Below are 24,233 nucleotides of genomic sequence, written 5' to 3' on the forward strand. Positions count from 1 at the left end.
TTTTGTAAAGTGACCTGATAAGCTTATCAAACATTGATACTATGATATGATTCAGTTGAAGTTTTCTTACGCCGCCCAACAAGGTGTAGCTTCTTTACTTGTTGTCTTCTTCATTTAAACTTCACGGAACGCTGGAAGGTTCTTTAATGATAATTTTTAGCCATCATTGCTTTTTTTAGAGCATCCCGTTATCACGAGCGATGCATTGTATATAGAAATAATGACATCATGCTGTCTGTTTTTGAACAACAGTATTAAATATTCAAATTTAATTACAATTGCACCTAGTATCGAAGCATGGACACGTGCAAGCGAGTGTAGCATATAAAATGTTACTTTATTGTTTTAATATTCAATATACAATTATACTAATCGAAGTAATGAGATGGAATATAAACAAGTTAGTTACAGCAGTGAAACATTCGGCAAGGTCATTGGCCACGTCTTGACCTCACTTCACAGCACGTCAAGCTCCGGCGGTAGTGGAATCTTTTTCGAAAGAGCAAACTTTCGCAATGCCTCGTATTTGTTGCGGAGCGAATCGTTCTCTTCCTGCAATCGACCGGTTTCCTCGTGCATCAGCTCCATATCTCGCCATTCTTGTGATTTTTCCGTCTCCAGTTCATCCTTCTGCTCGATGCGCTTTATGCGGCAGCTGGCGGCATACCCTCGATTTTCAACGTACGACGCCGCTGCTTCATGCGCACAATTTCCTCGCGGGTTAGACCTCTCATTTTAAGCGTACGATTGAGATCGCGTACCGTAATCGATACCAGCTCATCGTCACTAATATCGGGGATGGGACAGGGGGATAGTGGTGCCTGCAAATCATAATTAAGCAAACGGATCGATCGGTTTTACTACGAATGGATGTTAAACTTCGCGGTATGGATAATTACTTCATTCCAGTGAATAGATTTCGGGCGCATCATTGACTACAAATACAGAAAGGGGTACACATTTCGATGGATATGAGATTAATTCTAGCACACTGTACGAAACGAGTGGTAGACATGTTGCACATACGCTGCTGGCAACACATTCAGGGGTAATTGCTACCGATAGTTAAAATAGATGCTTCATTTGTGTATTGAATGTTACTTTACCTGAGTAGTTTTACGTTCTCGTTTAATTTCCTGCGGCATTTTACGTGGTTTGGATCTTGCACAGCACACTACCTGCTCGGCACTTTCTAGAAGACGCACATCTATTCAGTTATCGATCTAATCCTACCGAATGTGTTCCTATGGGTAGAATGCTTTAGGTGACGCCATGCAATGAAAAAAGCGCACAAACCAGATAGTGCTGAGAAAAACGAATAAAGCAAATTGCAAGTCATGTTCGGGTCATTATATTTGTACACTTACTCTGAGCCCTATAGAGCTGCACTGCAACCAGAACCAATGACGAACGCTTTCGTAGCCTCTCGACACTTTTGAGATTTGAGATATTATTGTATATGATCTGCACCAGCTATAAAGTTTAATAAAACTCTTGTAGAATGCTGTTCGAAGTTATTATGAATTCTGCACAATTCCGATTCCTTATTCCAATCTTTGAAATTCACGAGATCAAGGCTTCTTCTTCTTCTTCTTCTTTTGTGGAGCAGGATATAGTCTTCTATGTTTTATAAAGCCTATGCTTAATAAAGCCACATTCAAAGACGTACCGCTCTTAGGTTTTCGACTGCCTTAGTCATATACCTCTCCAATGTTGGTACCGTTGTATTTGTGTTGTTTACTTGCTGATGGTTTTGACATTTCTATGTTGTGTTTATGGTTTGTCTTTCAAAGTTCATATGATCATGTTGTCTATGTTTTTGTGTGTTGTTCAAATTTGCAGTTATTTTTTTTTTTTTTCATTATAGGGAGATTTTGTGTCTTGTATGAATCTAATTATTTCTTTTATTATTTTTCCATCATTATTTTTCCAGTGTTTGCTAAATAGATCTTCTCGGATGTTGGGGTATTTCTGTCTTTCATTGTTGTATTTTGTACAGTGAAATATTTGGTGTTTGCCCGTTTCCTGTACTTGGCAAACATTGCATATATCATTTTCTTCAATTTTAAGTATTTTTAGCCAGTATTTTGAGAAGTCATGTCCTGTTAGTATCCGATTCATAGTCTTTATTTCATTTGCATTTATATTTATCGTTTTATGCCAGTTATCTCTTTTGAATTCTTTCTGGTATTCTGCGAATTTTTTCCCTTTATGTTGTATTTCCGTTGTGTACCATTCCTGCGTTTCCAAAATCATTCTTTGTTGAAACATAAGTTTGATGTCACTTTTTCTTAATTTGTTTTCCATAATGTTGTCTGTCGTTACTCCCTTTTTTGCTAAGTCATCCGCCTTTTCATTACCTTCGATATCAATATGTCCCGGTAACCATCTGATTTGAGCATTTATTTTTAAACTGTTTTTAATAATATTGTATGTACTTTCCTCTATGTTGTTGTTATCTTGTTCCCTTTTTATGATGCTGCAAGCCGCTTTACTATCCGTATATAGTATAGGATTTATTATGTTGTTTTCCACTGCTATTTGTAATGCCTTGTCTATTGCAGTCAGTTCTACTGAGGTAATGGGTGTGTTGTTTTTTAATTTATATTTGTAGCTCCAGTACATATTTTTGTTGTTGTGTGGCTTGATGTATATACCTATACCACAACCATCGTCTGTTCTGCTTCCATCCGTGTAAATAATTGTGTTTGTTTTTTTTAAAAACTCTATTTCTTGTTGGTAATATCTTTTGAGGATTTGTTTGTTTGTATGTTGATTTTTCGTTATATTATCCGGGGCATTGTATATTATCTTTACTCTTTTAGTGTTATCATTTATTACTATATTATCCATTTTGTTTATGATGTTTTGTTTTCTTCATACAATTTTTCGTAATATGTTTTGTACTTGTTATTGTTGTTTCTGGTGTTGTGATTTTGGTTTGTGTCCCATAGTAGATTTCTGTGAATTTTTGAATGTGCAATCTCTTTTGCTTGCTCATTGCTCGCGAGGTACTTTGCTCTTATGCCTAAAGGAATTTCTGCCGCTATGGCCATTAGTGAGGGTATAGGAGTTGTTTTGGTACATCCTGTAACTTTTCTTAGAGATTGATTTTGTATTGTATCTAACTGTTTCAGTAGTTCTTTTTTGCATTTCTTATTGATGCTGTTCCTATTTCTAAATTGCTTCTAATAAAACTTCTGTGAATTTGTATTGTTTTGTTAGGATTTAATTTATTGCGGTAATTGCAAATTCTTTTTATTGTCATTAGTCTTTTTTGTGTTTTTGTTTTCATTGCATCTATTTGTTTTTTGAATGTTAGTTTATTATCTAACCATAATCCTAAGTATTTGTAGTTATTAACTTTCTCTATTGATTTTCCTTTTATCCTTATTTTTATATTATTATTTTTCGTATCAAAAATCATGAATTTATTTTTTTTTCTGTTTTTCTAGTTTTAATTCATCCGTTATGTCTGAAAACTGTTTCATGATCTCCTGCATTTTTGTTTGTAGTATGTGATGACTATGACTTTGTGTAATAATTGCAAAATCATCCGCATATTGAATTATTTGTATTCCCAACCTATTTATTTTGTCATGTATGTCTTTAGTATATATGTTAAATAGGCTTGGCGATAGCACATCTCCTTGAGGAAGTCCGTCTGATATTAGTTTATTGATTATTGTATCTTCTGTGTTTAATTCTATAGTTCTGTTGTTCAAAAAAGCTCCTATCCATCTAATAATTTCTTTTGGTGTTTGATATTTTTCTAATTTAGAGATAAGTATATCTGTCCTTACTTTATCATATGCATTCGTTAGGTCTAAGAAAATTATCCCTGTTGCTTTTCCATCTCTTTTATTTTGTCCTATTCGATTCGTTATGTAATTTGTGCAATTGTTTATAGACCTGTTTTTGATAAATCCGAATGTTGTTCCTGGAATTACTTTATTAATATTCCAATACCTGTTCATTTCTTCCAACACTGCACTATTGGCCATTTTGATAATAGCTGGTATAAGAGCAATACCTCTATAATTCAGTGGATCGTTTTTATCTAGGTTTGCTTTTGGGAATGTTATTATTTTCATTTTTTTGTAATGTTTTTTTATAATTCCTTTGTGCCACATTTCATTTATTTCATTAACCATTACAAGTCTTGTTTTTTCATTTATTTTCTTTAGTATTTCATATGATACTCCATCGTGACCTGGTGCTGTATTTTTTTCTTTTTTAATAAGCGATTCCATTTATGTATATCTATGATATCTTTGTTAGGTTTAAAGTTTCTATAAGGCTTCTTGTTTCCTTTTTATTTTTAAAAAATGTTTGTCTAAGAAAATTTTTGCTGCTTTCCTGTCAGTTTCTATTATGTTTCCTGCTTTTGTTTTACTCTTGAATTTCCCTTCCATTTTTTGTAAGAATTCATATAGTTTTATTGGATCTCTGTTGAAATCTACTTTCTCTAGTTTGTCCTCAAATTTTTTATTTTATTAAGTCTTTTTTTCGTTCTAAATTCAGCTATTCCTTTATTCATGTTAATTTTATTTTCCGTGCTTTTGTCATTGTTGAAAATTTTTCTAAGTTCATTTTTGTTTTTCCATGCTTTTTCTGTTTCTATATTCCAGTATATTTTTGGTTTTTTTTTCGATGTTATTTTGTTAGATTTAATTAATTTTTGAATTTGTTTTGCTACCTGATATGCTGTTGTGGTTTCTTTTACCTCTATTGCTTCTATTTCTTTGAACAATTTTGGTTTATTTGTGTATGTTACTGTGTGTTCCTGTATTATTTCATTTATTTTTGTTATTATGGTTTTGTGATTTGTTGCACCCATATGATGTTCTGTAACTGTTCTTTGGCACTTATCTATTATATCTTCTGATATGATAGTAAGGTCAACAGCTGTCCCAAGCGCCACAGATTAAGCTTAAACGACTGGAAAATTGAATATCCATAGGAAAAAAATGAAAGCTTCACAGCTTCATTGGTTTGATCAATAGATGGCGTATTACAACTCATCATTATATTGCTATCCTTTTCTTGCAATGTGTTTCGACAAGTTTCATCTTATAATGACCTATATAGCCTTATAACTTTCTGAGCAAAAATCTATATGAATGGTCGTGTGGTCAGATACGTGGGTATCAACACCAACGACCATTACTCAAATCTCACTTGCTTCAGTACTGGTGGTTTTCGTTGGAGTTTAGTATTTAAACAATCGTATCGCCGTTCTAGTTCTAGCGATGCATAACTTCAATGCGAAACCATACAACAGTACAGAGGAAATGAGAAAGCTCTCCTCCAAGCGAGGAAGCTCCACAGGTTGGGTAGATGGCGCCACAAACAGATGGCGCCACCAGCTTTTTTGCTATTTTAGAATGCATGAGTCGTTTGCCGTCTGCTAAACGAAGTCTTTCTATATTCCGTTTAGGTAGAGAATTTGAGGCGTTTAGAAGCGTTTAGTGGTCGTTTAGTGGATTTGTGGCACTTGGGGTTTCTCTTTTGTTTCTATCGGTGGGTATTAGTGTTTTTTCCTTGTTGTGTAATAAGCATAAATTTGAGTCATTTAATTCATTTAATAAAAAGTTCCCTTTACTGTCATTTGTTGGGTTCCCCCATATTTTGTGATGACAGTTCAAATCTCCTGTTATTATGTTTTTGATTCCCTGATCTGTTGTGTAGTAACTTACTAACATTTTCTCTAAATCTATTAATTTTTAATTGAGGTGACATGTATACACTTACTATATTTATTTTTTCCCTGGTTAATTTTATTTCTGTAATTTGAACTTCTTTATCTGTTATGTTATGTTTGATAACTTTGTATGCTAAATTTTTTCTAATGTATATGGCTGATCCTCCATATCCATCTTCCCTGTTGGTGGTAACTAAATTGTAATTTGATACGTTTACTTATTAATTTCCTCTTTGCATCCATGTTTCGGTAATGCACGCGATAGTAATTTTGTTTGCGTTCATCATCCTCTCTAATTCTTCTTTATTTCGTTTTAAACTTGTTATATTAGTCTGTAATAGACTAATTTCCTTTTGATTTATCGTCGCCATTTTTATTTTCATTTAATTTTTCTTTATTGTTTAGTTTATTAGTTTGTGTTAATATCTTGTTTTGTTTCCTGTGACAGAGTTTTTGTTTTTTTGGGTCTTCCTTTTAGTTTTTTTAATTCGGTTTCTGTTTCCATGCAATTTTCATCCTCAGTTTCTGTTGTAGTGTGGCTGTCCACTATTCCTGTGCGCTTCTGAGCATTAGCTTTGCTAGTGCTAGGAACTTCTTCTACGCACTCATACGCTCGTCGCTCTTTTATTGTGTTAACCGGTTTTTGAACAAAGTGTTATCTTGTTTTTTTTCCTTCTAAGTTCAAGCCCTCTACTTCTCTCTCTAACTGTAGTCTATTCTGTACCGAACTCTTTACCCTTCCTTCCGTACCATATTGGCATACGTACCTTCATCCTCGTTGTTATTTGTCACCGTTCTTTTGTACTGGAGACAGGTCATGCCTAAATGCATGTTGAGTTCGCAGTACTTACACGTTCTCTGCTGTCCATTGTATTGTACATGCGCCTTTTCTCCTTTTATAGATACGAATGATGGTATTGGTGTATCTATTACAATGGTACCTCTCGGTTACCATCTCTTATTCCCGCTATCGGGGATGGCGCTTCCCATACACAGTCAATGACTTTCTTTACTTCTCCAAATTTCATCATGGCTTTTTTAATCTCCTCATTAGTTATCTGATCCGTGCAGTTTTTTATTATTACTCTTGTCGAGTTGTCTTCCATTTTTATGGGTATGAAATATTTCTCCCCATTGTACTCCACCGCGTGTTTGCCATCGTGGTTATCAACTATTTTTATAGCCTCTCCCGATTCTTTTATTTGCACCACTGCAATAGCCGTTGTCGTCATAAGTTGCACTTTCAGCAAACTCTCCTTTTTATTCCAATTTTTTCCAAAATAAATTGTATCACATAGCCCGGACTCGGCCTTTGTGGCATTGGATTGAAATCCACTTTGAAGGTATTGTCCTTCGTCACCATTTTGCAAGATCGTTTTTTTGTATCACTCGTTCAACGTTTGATTTGAAAGCACTGTGTTGTCCGTTTGACGTACCAACATGGAATGAGAGAGATCAAGGCTAGCTAATTGTTGTTCCACGACTTATTTGTAAGCAAAGAGCTTCATAGTGCAGGTTGGGCCAAATCCACTGATCTGACATCAGGAATAGCATGAATGTTTGACATTTCAACGGTTATAAAACATTTTCAAACCTTATGACGATTTCAGTAATTAAAGTTTTTAGTGCTCTTTATTTACAAATTAAGTAATTAATTAAATATTCTTATCAATTGCCGTAGTTCAAATCCCGGACTCTTTTAAACTAAACCAGATTTATTTTAATGATGGACGACTGGAAATAGACGAACCGAGATCATCCCGGTTCCGCGAAATTCGCACCTTGTTTATAACAGTTGTAGAACAGTTGAGCTGTCAAATCTTCCACGCCTAGAATCGCGCCTGCTGTTTCGCAGAGATACCCAACTTCGGTATTGCTGAGATTTCCGCGGTAGCGCGAACAGATTATTTTTACTTTTTCTGGTGGATTTGTGTGAAATTCGTGTCGAGAAACGAATTTTGTATTTTATTTTGCATGAATTATGTAAAATAAATAATTTGATTCGCAAATTGATAAAACAATATTGCTTCTTGGCACATTCAATCGTCACCAGACCTCGGATGGTTCGATACACGAACCGCGATTATCTCGCCTACCTGTCAGATTTTATAACAGAATTGACAGCTCAAGTCATACGCGATTTTCGCGGTACCGCGACCAAAGTGGGTTTATTATACAGGTGGGCTTATCCCGAACAATTTGACAGCCGTGCTGTAGAAAAATGAAAACAAAATGACAGGAGGGGATTCGATCATTTGTTGATGTATGCGTGTGAATTTCAATGGCTGGTTTGGTTGATGTGTCGTAGTGTGGGTGAAAAACTACGTATCACAATCCAATCCCCTCCTGTCATTCGTTCGTCCAATATGGCCTTCCCGCCAAACCTATAAGCCCACCTAGTCCCTATACCCACTTTGACCGCGACGATCTCGGTTCGTCTATTTCCAGCCGACGAGCTCCAAAACTCGTTGAAGTGATGTAAACAAGATATGTGCCTTTGCCGCAAAAGTTGGAGCACGTCCGCAGAATACGAGCAGCTCACGGCGCGCCATTTCCAAACGTCAATCGGTATTGTTTACAGCTGAAATAAAGCGGCAATTGATATCAACGATGGATGCAACGAATTCAGTTTCAAAGGTTTGTTTTAAGAAAATAATAAAATAAAACACTTTACCACATCTTAATGCTCTTTCAATCTTTCAGGGGGTATTTGTGTTTAAAAATGGAGCAACACGTGTCAAAGGACGCAAAAAGATGCAGCGCTGTAACAGCCTCCTAGACGCGAGCACAACAAAGCAGCATTGGTTTCGTATGTACAAAACGCACTGGGAACGTTTGCGGCAAATGATACTGAAGATGCAAACAAACAGCTATGGAAAAATTATCGATGACTTGTTGAAATTTATTGAAAGCTGCCAGCAAACGGAAATGTACGAGGGATTTCTTCCTACTGCGGCATTGCTTACCGGCATCAATCAAACCGACCATCTCTCCCAGTTCGAGAAGCTTGCCGAAGATATCCACAACAACACACTCTCGATTGTTGTGCTGCTGCCGTCCCGTGATGGATCCAGTCTTAAGCAGGCCGTGGAAACGATTGTTGCTAAATGCATACACGGCCAACAAACAGATACTGCAGAGGAGAAGCCGCTTCGTAAAAATCAGCTCAATCTGGACGTACTGCATGCATGGTACACTGAAACGCATATAAATTGTCGCGTTAAGCCAAAACTCACCGTCATTATCCCAGACTTTGAACTGTTCAATCCGCTGGTTCTGCAAGATCTGATACTTATACTGGAGTGAGTAGTTTCTGTCGGCCGTCAAGTTTTCCTTTTTGTAAACCATTTTTCCCTAAATTTTTAGTTCTTATGCAACAACGCTGCCGTTCGTGCTTGTATTTGGTGTGGCAACTGCTATTTCGACTATTCACAATGTACTGCCATATCATGTCACCAGCAAAATCAAGCTATCCATTTTTCAATCGGAACCATCGGGGACCAATCTCAACAAAATCCTAGAGGAAGTTCTGCTAACACCTTTCTGCCCTTTTCATCTGTCCGGGAAGGTGTTTAAACTGCTTTTAGACATTTTCCTGTTTTACGATTTTTCCGTCAACGGTTTCATTCAAGGGTTCAAGTTTGCCTTCCTGGATCATTACTTTCAACAACCAATTAATGCGCTCAGTGCCATCATCGACGACGCAGACGATTTACAAGCAATCATCAACGAACTGACATCGGCCGAGCTGGAACAGATACGGCAGCTACCCTCATTCCGTCCTTATGTGGAATCTCTTCAAAATCCCCAGGAAGTCATCGATATCCTTACGAACGATGACCAATTCAAGCGATCTCTCACGCCAATAATAATGAAGGTGCATAACTATTGGTTTACTTTTCACTGCGCATTGCAAATACTGCATACACTTGTATCCGACCTTCCCAAGGCACCGTTGGGACGGCAACTCCGTGAGCTCTATTGTCAGTGTGTGTCTTGCGACGTTACTGAACTGCCCGAGTTCAAGGAATGTATGCACTTGTTATCGTTTCTGTCGAAGGAAGAAATGTTGTTGAAGATTAAACAGGTGCTGGATGTGGTGTTACAGTGGGTTGATAGGAACGATCAATTGAACATTGAAGGTTGCTTGGTATACGAAGTAGCACCGTTGGAGGCAATGGCAAACGGTTTGGCGATACTATCCGAGGAGCTAGCAGTTGCTAGTCACGAACAAATCGACGTAGATACAAAGCAGGACAAACAAACTCTACTGTCTAGCCAAATGGGACGCCAAGAGCTGCGGGAAAAGCTGCTGACGGCGGCCAAACATGCTAAAAGTGAATCTGCTGCCACCCGAGCTGTAGGCAAGATAATGGATTATTTTCTAGGCAATATCTTCCAACGACACCTTCACCCACCGACAGGCAAAAAAGTGCCATTAATTGAACTGTTTCTGTACAATGACAGTTCGTTCATTCGTCGGCACATCATTGGTGCTCCTAGGGCCGCAGTTCATACTGCTCTCAACAATCCCCAATTTTACACGCAATGTGAATGCTGCACTCTCGATGAATCCTCCTGCATTATACCATCCTTACCAGATCTTTCAATCGCATATAAACTCCACTTGGAGTGTGGTCGGATGATAAATCTGTTTGATTGGCTGCAAGCATTCCGTACCGTAATCGATGATGTCAACAGTGACGGTGCAGAACAACAGATCGATCCAGTAATTCAGTAAGTACTAGTGTTTTTCAATACTCATTGATTTTGTGTTGTAATTTTTAAAATTCTTTCTCTTTTTTGAACAGGGCTCGCTTCACTCGAGCAGTTGCGGAGCTGCAGTTTCTAGGTTTTATAAAAACATCCAAAACCAAAACCGATCACGTCACAAGACTTACATGGTGAAAATGTAGCATTACAATTACAGAAAATAAGTATAGTGTTTAAATACCTGTCGGTGTGCTTAAGTTTTCTAAGTATCCACTATTTATGTTAGGCGTGTTCTCAAATTTCTCTATAAATCTTAAATATTGTATAAATCCTTATCGAATACATAAAGTGCACCAAATCAGAATCCATTGGTCTGGGAGTTTTGTGTGGTAATGGTGATTAATTGATTCACAAAATAAACTTTCTAGATGAAATGCTTTGTCTAAAAATTCCTGTAGCATAAAATGAATTCAGTTATATACGTTTGAGTCCATTCTGTTAGATTATCAAACTAATGATTGATTGAAGTAAACCTTGATTTATAACCAGTTTTTAATATATTATTATTCCGTTCCCATCGTTCATCAAGAGAAGTTGCATTTCCCTAAACTCCTTTACATTCAAAGTATGTTGCAATATAAAAAAAAGTTATGCTGATAGTGAAATAATGGTTTTTATCATGGATCGATTTGCGTCATCGTTCGCCTAAACAGCGTTCCACTATCTACACAGTATGTATCTGAGATATGCGGTTTTCTAAATTTAATAGTCAAATGGAAAGCAAATTGACTTTGTTTTAATTAAAAAGTGCTTAACTGCCAGAAATATCAAAATTATTGGTACAAGTTCTATGAAATCGCCGGAGCGTGGAGCGCCGTTAATACGGGTACCTTTTATTCGGCTGTCCGTTTGTCCGCGCTGTTCAGAAATGACAGTTTAATACAAAGGGAACATTTCGTGCTAAGGAGGATATTTGAAATAATGCTTACCAGAGCACATTGTCATTACAAAAGAACGCTATACAGTAGAACGTCGATTATCCGGAGACGGATTAACCAGCGGGTTGCTTAACCGTGCGCATAAATGTGACAGCTGTTCAAACGTATGGCGAACATTTGCAGCGATAATCAAGTGGGCAACCAGTGTTTTGTGCAGCTCTGTAGTGTCTAGTGGTATTTTCGAAATTCGTTTTTGTTCATTAACAGTTGTTAAACCTGTAGTTATTCATTAAAATAATATTGTACAAACGATTAATCGATTAACTCAAAGAGAATTAATCATAAAACTGGTAAATTTTATACTTTGACTCATTATCATTATCCTTCTTCTTCTTCTTCTTCTCTTTTTGAGGTTATACCCCGGTTCGGTACACGGAGTCCAGCTTCCTGGGCCCTCCGCCACTAGTCCGTGGTTGCGTTTTACTGCGAACCTCTTTAGTTTAGGACCAGCTACTAAGGCTATATGTCCTGCTTTTCTTATTTTCCTTTTTCTCGTTTGATTTGTTCTATCGATTTGTTATTTTTGTCTGTGTTCCTTTTTGTGAATCTTGTGTTGTTATTCTGACTGTTGGTCTGTTTATGAGTTAGGATAGGATTCTAAGGTAGATCATATTTGATTATTTGAAAAAAGCGTTGTTTTAGAACGATATCTTATTGTCTTTGATGAATTCTGTGACTATTTTCAAAATTTTGATATTTTTTGTTTTCCATGCCTTTATGAAGTTTTCTTCATTGAGTTTTTCTTGTCTGTTTCTCTCGATCTTATATTTCTGGCAGTAAAACACTCTATGTGATCCTGTATCCTGTTTATTGCAAATCGAACATGTTCCATGGTCGACTAACTTCATTTTCTGGAGCCAGTAATTTCCATAATCATGACCAGCGATTAGCCTATTGATGATTTTTATTTCTTTTGGGGGGAGTTTCAGGTTATGGTGCCACATTTTTTTGGGAATGGATTTCTGATATATTGCGAATTTCTTTCCTTTAGTAAGGCATGTCTGGGAATACCAAGTGTTGGCTTTCGTCCTAGCTCTATTAGTGAAGAGAGTTATGGCATCCGTTAACCTTAGTTTGTTCTGTATCGTTTGAGTTGTGGTACCCATTCTTGCTAGCATATCTGCAATTTCATTCCCCGGGATACCCACGTGGCTGGGGATCCATTGAATATGGCACTGTGTCCTTTCACAATTGTGCAAGATTTTGCTGAGTAGTTCATCGATATGCATTTCTTGCTGCGCTGCCAGTAGTATGTAGCATGCTGCTAGACTGTCTGTATATAAGGTACAATTTATTATGTTTTCTTTGCTGGCGGTTTCTAAAGCAAGGTCAATGGCATATAGTTCAGTTGTGCAAATGGAAGTCGGGTGTTGAAGTCCTTCTGATAATTTAATTTCTTTGTTGGTCATCGTATGTAAACTCCAATACCACATTTATCATCTATTCTGCTTCTATCTGTGAATATTTTTACTCCTGATTAGTTGTTTATGGTCTCTAGGCTTGTTTGTCTTAGAACAGTCATGTTGTAGTTGTGTTTGCTGTTGTCTATATCAGGGATGGAGGTGTTGATATTGGTGAGGAAGTGACTATTTTTGGAGTGGTTGAATTCATGTCGGGTTATGTTATCGTATATGCTTTTGTTGGCTATGTATGTTTGTTCTTGAGCTGATAATTTACGAAGGGGTGTGTTTCTATGGATGTTGAGTGCTTGAGGATTAAATAGTGAATGGGCTATTGCTTTAGCGAGTTGTTTTTCTACCAGTAGTGAGCTTCTTATACTGAATGGTATTTCTGCTGAAATTGCGAGTAGTGTGTTGATGGGTGTGGTTTTAGTGCAGCCAGTTATTTTACGTAAGGTTTGGTTTATTATGGGATTTATGGAATTTAACACGTTCTTGTTAGCATTTTTGCTGAGAGAGATGCCGTACTCTAAAGTGCCTCTCACTAGAGATTGGTGGAGTTGGATGGTTTTGCCAGGGTTTATATTGTTTTTATTGTTGCATATTATTTGAATGAAATTCATTTTCTTTTTAGCTTTCGTTATTTGATGTTTTATGTGGGAGTGGAATTTCAATTTGTCATCTATTTCTATTCCCAGAAAGCGATGTGATTTGACCCTCTCGATCGGAACTCCGTTCATTTTCATTTTAATATAGTTGTTATCTTTCGTGAACGTCATTATTTTTGTTTTTTCTATGTTTATATCCAGTTTTAGTGCTGCTAGCATGTTTGCTAGTTGGTTCAGGGACCGTTGCAGTTTTGTTTTTAGTTGTTGTAGGGTAATTCCGTTTTCTATTAAAGCAAAGTCGTCTGCATACTGGATTAGTTTGATTTTATTTGTATTTAAGGCATGGCAGTTACTGGTGTACAGGTTAAATAATAACGGAGATAACACATCACCTTGTGGGAGACCGTTAGATACCCTTCTTCTAATTATTTGGCCATCTGAAGCTATTTCAACCCATCGGTTGGTCAAGAAGTTTATTACCCATCTGATATCTTCGGGAGATATCATATTTCTTATCATAGTTTCAGCTAAAATGTTCACATCTACACTGTTATACGCATTTTTTACGTCAATAAAAATTACGGCAGTGTGTTTGTTATTTCGGTTATTTTTTTTAAAATTATTCGTCAGAAAATCGACGGCTGATGTTGTTGCTCGATTTTTCCGGAAGCCAAACGATGTTGAAGGTAGGAGTTGGTATTTTTCAGTAATCAGTTGAATATTTTCTAGTATAGCTGTATTTGTAATCTTTGTTATAGTTGGTAACAAGGCAATTGGTCTGTAGTTTGCGACATTGTTAGCATCTTTTCCAGGCTTGTTGATGGCAACAATCTTAATTCTTCTTAGCTTTTTATCCACTTTTCCCGTTTTGTACATTGTGTTAATTTCTTTTATTATTGCATGTGTGTTATCTCTGTTCAGAAGCTTTAGGATGTTGTAACTTATTTTGTCTACACCAGGGGAAGAGTTCCGTTTAGATCTTATGATTCTATCCCATTTCTGCTCGTCTAAAATATTTACATCACTTATAAATCGAGGGGAAGAAGGTCTTATTTTATTGTTATTACTATTGAAGTTTATTTTTAAGAATTCTTTGGCTTTTTCAGTGTCTTTGGCAATTATGTTTGATTTTGGAGGTTTTCCCTGAATGGTCCCCATTAGCCTCCAGAGTTTTTCGGATGACGTTTGAGAGTCTACCTCTTTTATCTTTTTTTCGATGCTGTTCGCTTTACCTCTTTTCATTAGGAACCGAAATTTTGCCAACTTTCTCTTATATTCTATGTGATTATTTATATTTTGATTGTTATTATAAAGTTTCCTGGCTTCATTTTTATCGTTCCATGCCTTTTGAACGTCGTTTGTCCACCATGATTTGGGGATGAACGTGGATTTGGACATGTTGTTCTTAATAATTTTGTTGATGTCCGTAGCTATAGTATCGATGTTGGCGTTTTGTTTAAATGGTAAAACTCTAACTAGACTATCTATTTTTTTGTTATTATAAATTAATCTTTGGTTTGGGGGAGCTGGAGTCTCATCTAGTGAGGATATTATTATCCGATGACCACTGTTTCCTATATGCATATCGGTTACCTTTCTCTGTGTAACCGTTGAAAGATGCCTCGATGTTATTGTGAGGTCAATGGCAGAATTTCGTTTATTGGGGTCTGGATTAATGAAGGTGTATTCCTTATTATGTATAATTTTCATGTTAGATTTTATGATTGTGTCTAGAAGTGACTTTCCTTTTCCATTTGAGTAATGATTTCCCCATTCAGTGCTGTGTGCGTTAAAGTCGCCTACTATAATTGTTCGGTTACTTTTTTTTATTCTAGAAAACATTTTGTTACATAGCGAATTGAACTGCTGTGTAGGTGTATTCGGTTTTACGTATACCGAAGCGATGACTAAACCCGAACGTTTGATTTTTATTGCCGCAACTTGTATGTATGGGTTGGGAGCGATGATGTCGATTTGCTCGTAGTTGAGTGTGTTGCGAATTATCACTAGGCTTCCACCATATCCGTCCTCTCTGTTTTGAGCAATGGCGTGAAATTGAGGTATCTTAATTGTGTTGAATGTGTCGGTGTTCAACCACGTTTCTTGTAGGCATGCTACATCTATTTTTTCTTTAAGGAGCAATTCTCTTATCTCTTCTTTATTATTTTTCCATCCTTGTATATTCGCTTGTAATATATTGAAAGCATTTCTTTATATTTGTAGATGTAGAAGGATTGTATTTTTTTATATATATATGAATTTTTCTAGTTGAAAATTTCGAATCTTTCGTTGTCTGAGTTCGGTTCGTGCATATCTGTGTCTGTTATTTTGGTGTCGGTTGTTTTTGTAGATTTGTTGGTAGTAGGTGTATTAGTTATTTCTTGTACGTAAACGGAGTCCTTTGATCCGATAGAGGTATCGGATAGGGCATCCAGATCGTAGATGATTTCTGTGTCTTTTGTTATGTTTGTATTTGCATTATTTTTTGGAGTGTTGAGGGTGTTAGTGATGTGTTCTTTTTCTGTTGGTTGGTTAATTAATTCTGTGTTGGTGTTGTGGTTGATTTCTGTAGGTTTGGTATCGCTGTATTTACTCGTGGACGGTTTTGGTGATGGAGCGTTTGTCTTAGCTTTGGTTTTCTGTGCGTATGAGTGTTCTGTCGTGTAAATTCTTGGAATGGTAGGGCATTGACGTCTACGTATGCGTTTAGCTTCACCGTATGTTATTCTGTTCTCTGTCTTTATTTTGTTGATTTCCATCTCGTCAAGGAAGACGGGACAGTTTTTGTCCAGCGTGTTGTGGGCCTCCCCGCATGACACGCATTTTGTTTCCTTGCAAGAGGTTTCATGTACCGGTAAGCTGCAGTTAGCGCATGTTTTTTCGTTTTTGCACCATTTTTTTGTGTGTCCTAATCTCATACATGTTATACACCTCATTGGCCGAGGGATGTAAAGCTCAACCTTTACTGGGTACAGTCCAAAGTCTACCATGCGTGGTATTTTGCCTGAGTTAAACGTGATGATTGCCGTTCGTGTGTTTTTTAATTCGTTATCTACTTTCCTTTTGAGGATATTGACCTCTACGACACGTTGTTCGCTCAGTCCTTCCATGATTTCAGTCTCAGTCATGAATTCTATGTCAGGGCATCGGATTACTCCTTTGCTTGTGTTGAGGGTTGGATGTTCTTTTGTTAGCACATTTACGTCGCCTCGACCGTCCGTTAGTTTTTTTAGTTCTTTTAGTTTGTTTGCCTGTTTCTTGTTTGTTACTTTAATCAGTAACTTGCCCTCTCTAAGCCGAGATACTTTCAGGGCTTTGGTGCCAATTGCATTTTCTATTTTTTTTGATACCAAAATGGGTTCACTTTGTTCAGATCTCTATTTGAATTTATTGCTTCCATAACCAAAAAGACCTCTTCTTCCGAACACTCGTTCACAATAGCTAGCCTTTTAACATTTTTTCCCATTTTTCTTTTGGGTTCATTTTGCCCCTCCAATAGATCGTAATAATTCCCGAGGGGAATGCCCCCTCCCGGGTCCTGGACCCCCATGTCTCCTACCTTGAGACCACCTCTTGTGGTTTTTGTTGCTTTTCCCTTATGTGATTTTTTTTTTTAAATCAACTCCAAAACTGAGGTGAATAACACTTTTCTTTGAGCTTTCGCACACTTGTTCTAACCGTCACTTTAATTTGCACACGTCTATATCCTTCAGCTGCCAACTGTCGAATGGATTATCATTATCCGTGTTTGCGAGTATCCGGGCGTGGTCGAGTCCCAATGGGCCCGGATGAACGATGCTCTACTGTAAATGGTTAAGTGTATGAAATTGCTAACTTTTTACTACATAAATGGCCATTTATTTCATTTATTTTAGCCGAAAAACATGATATTCGATCGAATACCGTAACCGCATACCATTTATATAGCATTTTCATCGGGTACTGCCGATTCATGCTTCGGCGGGTACTTGTTCAGAAGTTTGACAACCCAGATGAGCGATGTGTCAATCATCCTATGCGGTTTGAGCATGTTTTGGTTTAGTTGCGTTAAATTACACCGGTGCTAGAAATCAATTAGAACACGTTAGAAATGTCTGGGTTTGTGAAACGTAAACGCGCTTTAAATATAAATGGAACACGGCTTTCAGTGCATACGGGACAGTCTATAATTTCTTTGGGAAACCCTTCATTAGATCATGTTTTCGGTGGTGGATTTCCCATCGGTTCCATCATTGGAATAGGCAAGTGAAAACGAGTTTTATAAAATCCTTTCCTTTATCGTAATAAAACAAATCACATTTTTTCTACTTTTACGGTCACCTGTCCTTAGGTGAAGATAAGCATGGAAATTATGCTAGAGTGTTGTCTAAATATTTTCTCGCCGAAGGAATTGTAAACAAACACCCACTTGTGGTGGCCTCAATGGATGAAGATGCTACCCAATTGGTAAAAAAGCAAAATTTCAATTTCAAAACACGTAGCGCATTAAAGTTGAAATTATTTTTTAGATAAACAAATTACCAACACCGCTTGAGGAAATCAAAACAGCAGAAAACAACTCCACCATGCCAGAACCGGAAACTATGCGGATTGCCTTTCGGTACAATCAGCTAACTCCTGTAGATTCCGAACAGAAACCTGCAACTTTGCTTGGACACTACTTCGATCTTACCAAAACGATGAGTCCTGATATGTTATTAGCCCACGATGTAACCTGCTGGAACGGAGGCGAACTAGAAACAAATGCGCCAGAATTTGGTTCGTTCAACAACCCAAATTACGCTTCCCTTTTATCCTGCATCCGTAGTAAAGCCGGCGAACAACAGTTTAATGCTGCTTCGGACGAAAGCTCTAAAAACGTGCTACGAATTTGTTTAAATTCTATGGGCTCACCATTGTGGTATGACAAGAACTTTTCTGAAGATTTTCTGCGTTTCATGGTGTTGTTAAAAGCTATCGTGCGCAACACGCTTTCAGTTTGCCTTATTACCGTACCACTACACCTATTCAACCATCTCGACGATGTATACCTATTCAAAAAGGTGAGAAATATGTTCGATTTTTCGTTTGACTTGGAAGCATTTGCTGGTCAAATGGAAGAGCAGGCAAATCCCGCTTTCAAAGAGTACCATGGCTTGTTGAATATTACCAAAATTACACCGTTTAATAGTTTGGCATCCTATCACCCGAAGACGCTTGATTTAGCGTTTAAACTGAAACGCAGCAAATTCGTTATCGAAAAGTTACATCTTCCACCGGACATAGCGGATGACGACGGTGCAAGCAAAAGCCAAGTGCCCACAATGAGTTGTGCAAGCGTAGGAGGCAAAAGCAAGCTGGATTTTTAGCCGCACGTCCTAAGGTTGAGCAGAGCGTCACGGTGCACAAATACAGTACACGTTTATCAACTGGGAAATAACACTCTTTTATTCGCGCTTATAATATACAATTTTAAAAATGTTGCTGAAAAATAGCGTACCCTACACGAGGTAGCTTTTTGAGATCTGATAATAGTGAGAATTATTGTTAAAAGCCGCATCGGAACGCTGTTTGGCATATTCCTTTGGTTGTATGTACGTTTCCCGGATGGTTGGTACGGGAATGGACGTAGGCAACTCATGCTCGTAGATATTATCCCGGACCCGACGGTTTGCCGGCAATGCCGGTATTGGAATGTGGGGCAACGGATTTGTTCGCAGCATTTGCGTCGCATGGTTCTTCCGGGGCAGCTTGGTACAGCTTAAAATAATACTAAGCAAAACGCAAAATTCAACCACCGCTACAATTAGTCCAGCACAAAGAAACAGAAAATACTGCTCTCGATACCACAGCTCAATTTTATGCAGGCAGCCCTAGGGGTAAGACAAATGATAAAGTTAGGAAAGGAAACAAATGTTACAAATAATCGTTTGATTCATTCATTACTTACATCCAATGACGACTTTTTTCATAATCTTGAGTTTGTAGCGCCTGGCAAAGGGTAGCATTGAGCGGAACCGGATCTAGGTACGCCGTAAATTCGAACCGATTCATCAGCTTGCAGCACGTTAGCGGAACAGTTAGTTCCTTGTTACCCAAGCTTTGCAGCTTCCACAGTGAGGTATCGTAGTTGATACTCGTGTTGATGGCACAGCATTCGAAAATTGTTTGCGCCAAGTCCATTGCTGCTGTAAATTGCTCGTTCCCGGGCACGCCATAGTTGGCTTGGAGTGCCTTAACCATTGCGGTTTCGTTGAGGTTTAATCCTAAGCACTGAGGCCACGCAGTGATCATGAGACATACGCCAAACTCAGCCACCAGTAAAGAGAGAATAATGAGAAAGTACTGAAAGAAGCGGTAGGTGGAGGGAAAATTTAAGTATTCAAATGATTTTTCTTTACAGCAGTTGCGAATATTGCGCGTAACGTAATACTCACCATACTTAAAACACAATACGTGTTCATACATGTGGCCCAACAACCAATCAAGGAGGCAATAATGGCCACGAGACCTGCCACGGTCAGTGCAAACGCCACATAGTGAAATAGCGGCTGCTCCAGTTCGGATAAGGGCGTCTTTTGCTGATCGGATGCAGATATTAGCAAGCGGGATAACAGAATCCTCGGTGAATCGGTGAAAAGGTAAAACCCGGTGGAAAGCAGCGTGATGCCACATAACTGAAAGTTCAAAGAGGTAAAAAATGGGTAAGGTGTTGAGAATGATTGTATGCTTTACATGTAGTCAAGCCTAGCTCTAAGAGTTACACATTACTTTTGAACAACCTTTAAACTATAGATGATTCATCAAGTTAAGCCCAAAATGTTGATTCTTTTTTTTAAATCACCTATCATTCATACTTTTTGATTACGGATGATTCTCAAATATTGTGCGATATGTGTTTTTTTAAATATTTGTATAAACGATTCTATGATTAATTGTGTATTATTTGTCCCACCGGCAGAGAAAATCGGTTGAAAATCATAAAGATCCATAATTTGTTTTCGTGATCAAGTAGAATCATCGTTTTGTGCGTTAAATGAAATTTTTCAAAGCAATTGGCTTGGTATGCAAAAAAACCTTGTTCACGAAAGCCATTGTATATGGAAAAATAAAAAGTACAGTATCCGCTTTTGTTTGCAATTGCAGAGCAGTTTTAAGCAGAATTAATAACATCAGTTGCGTAAAGGGTCCACATCCGGACTAGTCGGAGTTAACCAGAGTTGAATCCGGATTTGATTCAAAGTCAAATTAAGTTTTCCAAAACCGGAGTCCGAGCGGATCTACGAGTTATCACTAATATATGACTTTACTGATCTATACCAGAATTATTAGAATACCACACATAGGGTTTCGTTCCAATTCATTCTGAAGAGCAATGGCACAGATAAGATTTCGGCTGGCCTTGTATTGCACTAAACTGGAAAGGGCGCGTTTTCTCCTCCTTTACTCTACATAAGCAATGCATTTTGCTCAAACAATTACAAATATCGTACATCGCCATATACGAAAGGAATTATTGGATGCATTTGGTGTTTCGTTCATCGCACTCTCACACGTTCGATGTTCAATGCCAACAAAAGTGCGTTGACATTAACCCATACACAGCTATACAAAAAAAAACAATGTCATCTAACGTTGAGTGTAATAGTAAAACATAGAATAATGCTACTAAACAATTGTACGTTTCACCATCCAATGGACGACAGCGTCATGCTTTGCGTAAACATGTCAACAACGGCTGTGTAAAAAACGTGATCTGGCATGTGTAACGTTTGTCCTACATGCATATTTTAAGTTGAGTTTTTTTTGATTATTTTTAACACCTTTTTATATGGTTTTAGGGATGTGGAATAACACATGTCGTGGGAAATATTACAAATATTACAATACAAACTAATTAGAGGAAACTTGTTGATGTCGAAATTCGGAAAAATACTACAAAAGCCATTTCACGTAAGAAAAGAAGGGTTAAAAGTGATGCATTATTCAAGTCAGATTTACTGAAGATTTACTGAAATGTAAGTAAAATGGTTTGAGCCCTTTTTTTAAAGCGTTACTAAATATTGCTCCAAAAAATCACGCAATTTTTAAATAACTAGCGTGTTAGCAAATAACAAATAGCCAACATAGTTGTGTAGTCCAACAAGTAAAGCGCAATAATATATTTATAAACATTGATCATTGATCATTGACCAAAAGAAAAAAATAAGTCTAGAAACGTGTTTGCACTACTAATACTAGTATTTAGATATATTATCACTTCTGTTTCTAAAGTGGGGTTCGTTTTGTTAAGAAGTACACTTAAGAAGTTGATGTTTTCTCGATAAAAATTTCATGCATTATAAGCGCTAATGACTGCGTGAGTGAGAGAAAATCGCATAGCGAAAATTGTGAGCCAGAGATGAAAATACCATCACGAACGATTACAGTTGAATTGTTGAACGGAGGGAAAGGGTTTGCATCAGATACGTTTACATGTTCTGCAGTGGCTGATTTTCACCTCTAAACCAATGCGCAATGCATTTGCCCATTATAGCGCCATAAGTTTTGCAGGTACGTTAAATTTCAACTGTTCTTTACCCCTTTCAAACACTGGATCAGCAGCATATATTTTATTATTAATGTCCCCCCCATCCCCATCCTCTTTTTTTACGTTCGGCTTTTACACTCAGTTTTGTAATCTTCCGCTTTCGCGTTGCGTATTGCGTCCCGCACTGCTCAATGCCTGCCTGCCAATGCATCCAATTTTGGACGCTCACTGTAGAGGGAAAAGGTAAGGTACCACAGGACAGGTGCACAGACAGTTTGTGAATCCCATCAGAAAAATCACAACACAGACCCGCTTTAGAATCACTCAACCGTACCCACGTGTGTGGTACCTTTCCCCGCCATTCGGTAGTTAACTTTATTTTACGTTGCGTTCAACTTTGTTCTGATTCGATGGGTGGTAAATAAATTTTAATAGATGGTAGATACTTTTGAACATATTTTAACAACGGCTTGGTTGTATTCCTTAAAGCACTTTACAACAATAACGAAGCTATTTAGAATTACTCATATGCTCTTACTGTGACCGTTGTAATCATGTATTATTGAAACGTCGTTTTTTTTTTTTTGGTTTGATTTGTTTGCATCCGCATGTTCTATATGCCGTATCTTCAATCACTTGTCACTGGTGCGATGGAAACACGCGATCGTTTTGCAGCATGTTATAACAACACAATAGAACGCATTCATGCAGTGCCAGAAGGTAGCAACGGAAGGGATGCATTACTACAATAATCTAGCACACGGGCAAAACCATCCATACAATCATTTACCATGAATATTAGGTTACAGCTGGCCAGCACAAACTTGTGATTAAACACTTTACTTAGTTTCATGATTTTTATTTTTATTTTTTGCTATGCTATAAACACTTGTATTACTACTACACCGCTACATGCAGTAGCTGTCTCTTGTGAGTACTGCAAACGGTAGGTAGCTACTTCTCACTTGGTGCGATCATTGCTTCACGAAAGCTGACAAAGAACTGCTGACATCGTAGTGGACGCTCACTGGACAAGCACATTGATCACCGTTTGCGTTTGCGTCCGGTGAGTTGCGTGCGCATGAAGCGTTACATATTTGTGGCGCAGGCCGAAACGGCGGCAAGAACAACGCATAGCGGCGATTCGGACCAGCGCGTGAATGTTTTGGTCTGGCCGGCTAAATTTGCTTCGTATAGGGTAAAAGAGTGAACAGAAAAAAACTGGGTTTGATACCATCAACGTTTGCCTGCATGAACGTGATTTACTTCTCACCTGTACAACCATGCAACAGCACGTGCAGCGACGTGGGTGAGGAGCTAATATCAAACGCTGTATTAATGTACGCAAAAGTGAGGAGTTTTAGGACACTCCGACAGGAAGTTTGTACAATAAAAAAAAACTAAACCTGGTAAGGTCCTCACATCGTGGTGGCGAAAAAAAAGTGTGTTGAGTGCATGTCTTATTACAAAAAAAGCACACTGAAAGATCTGCTGTAGAAACTGGAACATACTCTGCTACATATCTGCTCCGATTCAAGCCTTGTTTTAATCTGTTCATTTGGAGAAATCGATTATAGATTGGTATTGTTCTTAATAAAGACCTAATTGTTACATATTTACTAGTTTTCTATAGAAGGACTAAGGACTGCACCATAACCATGACATCGAAACATTGTTATGAGTACACCGAACAAAAGAGATGTGGACAATAAAGATACTACTAAGATTTTTTAACTATGTTTTTAAAGGTTTTGTGGTAACTTCAGAATCAAAGTAGAAAAATTAGAAAAAATATGTTCACGCCCCAACAGACGTGAACATTTGTGTTCTATTACACATCGATTGAGATTTTGAACCCATACACATACATACTTACGTCCAAAAGCTGGCATGTAATCAAAACAATGATTTTACAAGCTTATCCAGAATCAAATTAAAATGTATTCGCCTATAGTTCAATCTAGACGGTTTCCTGATTTTTCATAACCACCAGCGCCCTTATCTATTGTAGGTGAACATTGCTCAAACCGGGGGATGCTGGTGAACGCAGCTCCATTGGAGTTGACACATTTTGTGCAGACTCAGCGTAACATGTGTTCTGCGATGTTTTGCTGCATTAAACTATTGGCTAGACTGGTATGGTATGCTTTATGGTATAAACTATCGCCAAATGAAGTTATCGTATAGTAAGCTTCCGTTAAATACGATCTTCATGCCATCCGTTTAACGCAGTGATCGGCAAAATACGGCTCGCGATCCGCATGTGACTATTTGTTGTACAGTTTGCGACTCTTTACCGTT

The 24,233-nt window shown here is 37.7% G+C and overlaps 2 protein-coding genes and 2 pseudogenes across 4 annotated transcripts; 2 read left to right on the forward strand and 2 right to left on the reverse strand.

Moving 5' to 3' along the window:
• Positions 1-316: 316 nt before the first annotated feature.
• Positions 317-1,762, reverse strand: LOC121598953 (annotated as a pseudogene).
• A 6,248-nt stretch (positions 1,763-8,010) lies between these two features.
• LOC121598950 (origin recognition complex subunit 3-like) lies at positions 8,011-10,778 on the forward strand. Of its 2 annotated transcripts, XM_041926332.1 has the most exons (5): positions 8,173-8,341; positions 8,408-9,006; positions 9,071-9,581; positions 9,654-10,441; positions 10,516-10,778. In XM_041926332.1, the coding sequence occupies exons 1-5, from the start codon at positions 8,315-8,317 to the stop codon at positions 10,610-10,612; spliced, it is 2,022 nt and encodes a 673-aa protein (XP_041782266.1). In that variant the 5' UTR covers positions 8,173-8,314; the 3' UTR covers positions 10,613-10,778. The 2 variants fall into 2 exon arrangements, with proteins under 2 accessions (XP_041782265.1, XP_041782266.1); XM_041926331.1 differs by having other exon boundaries at positions 8,011-8,341; positions 9,071-10,441.
• Positions 10,779-10,983: 205 nt separating this feature from the next.
• LOC121600112 (putative elongator complex protein 4) lies at positions 10,984-18,971 on the forward strand. Of its 2 annotated transcripts, none has more exons than XM_041928422.1 (4): positions 10,984-11,148; positions 17,299-17,664; positions 17,754-17,869; positions 17,932-18,971. In XM_041928422.1, exons 2-4 carry the CDS (start codon positions 17,514-17,516, stop codon positions 18,769-18,771), a joined length of 1,107 nt encoding a protein of 368 aa, XP_041784356.1. In that variant the 5' UTR covers positions 10,984-11,148; positions 17,299-17,513; the 3' UTR covers positions 18,772-18,971. The 2 variants fall into 2 exon arrangements, with proteins under 2 accessions (XP_041784356.1, XP_041784357.1); XM_041928423.1 differs by lacking the exon at positions 10,984-11,148 and adding an exon at positions 17,133-17,228.
• Positions 18,838-22,975, reverse strand: LOC121600113 (annotated as a pseudogene).
• Between the last annotated feature and the right edge of the window lie 1,258 nt (positions 22,976-24,233).

Source organism: Anopheles merus, chromosome 3L (assembly GCF_017562075.2).
Source record: "Anopheles merus strain MAF chromosome 3L, AmerM5.1, whole genome shotgun sequence".
Taxonomy (NCBI): Eukaryota; Metazoa; Arthropoda; class Insecta; order Diptera; family Culicidae; genus Anopheles; species Anopheles merus.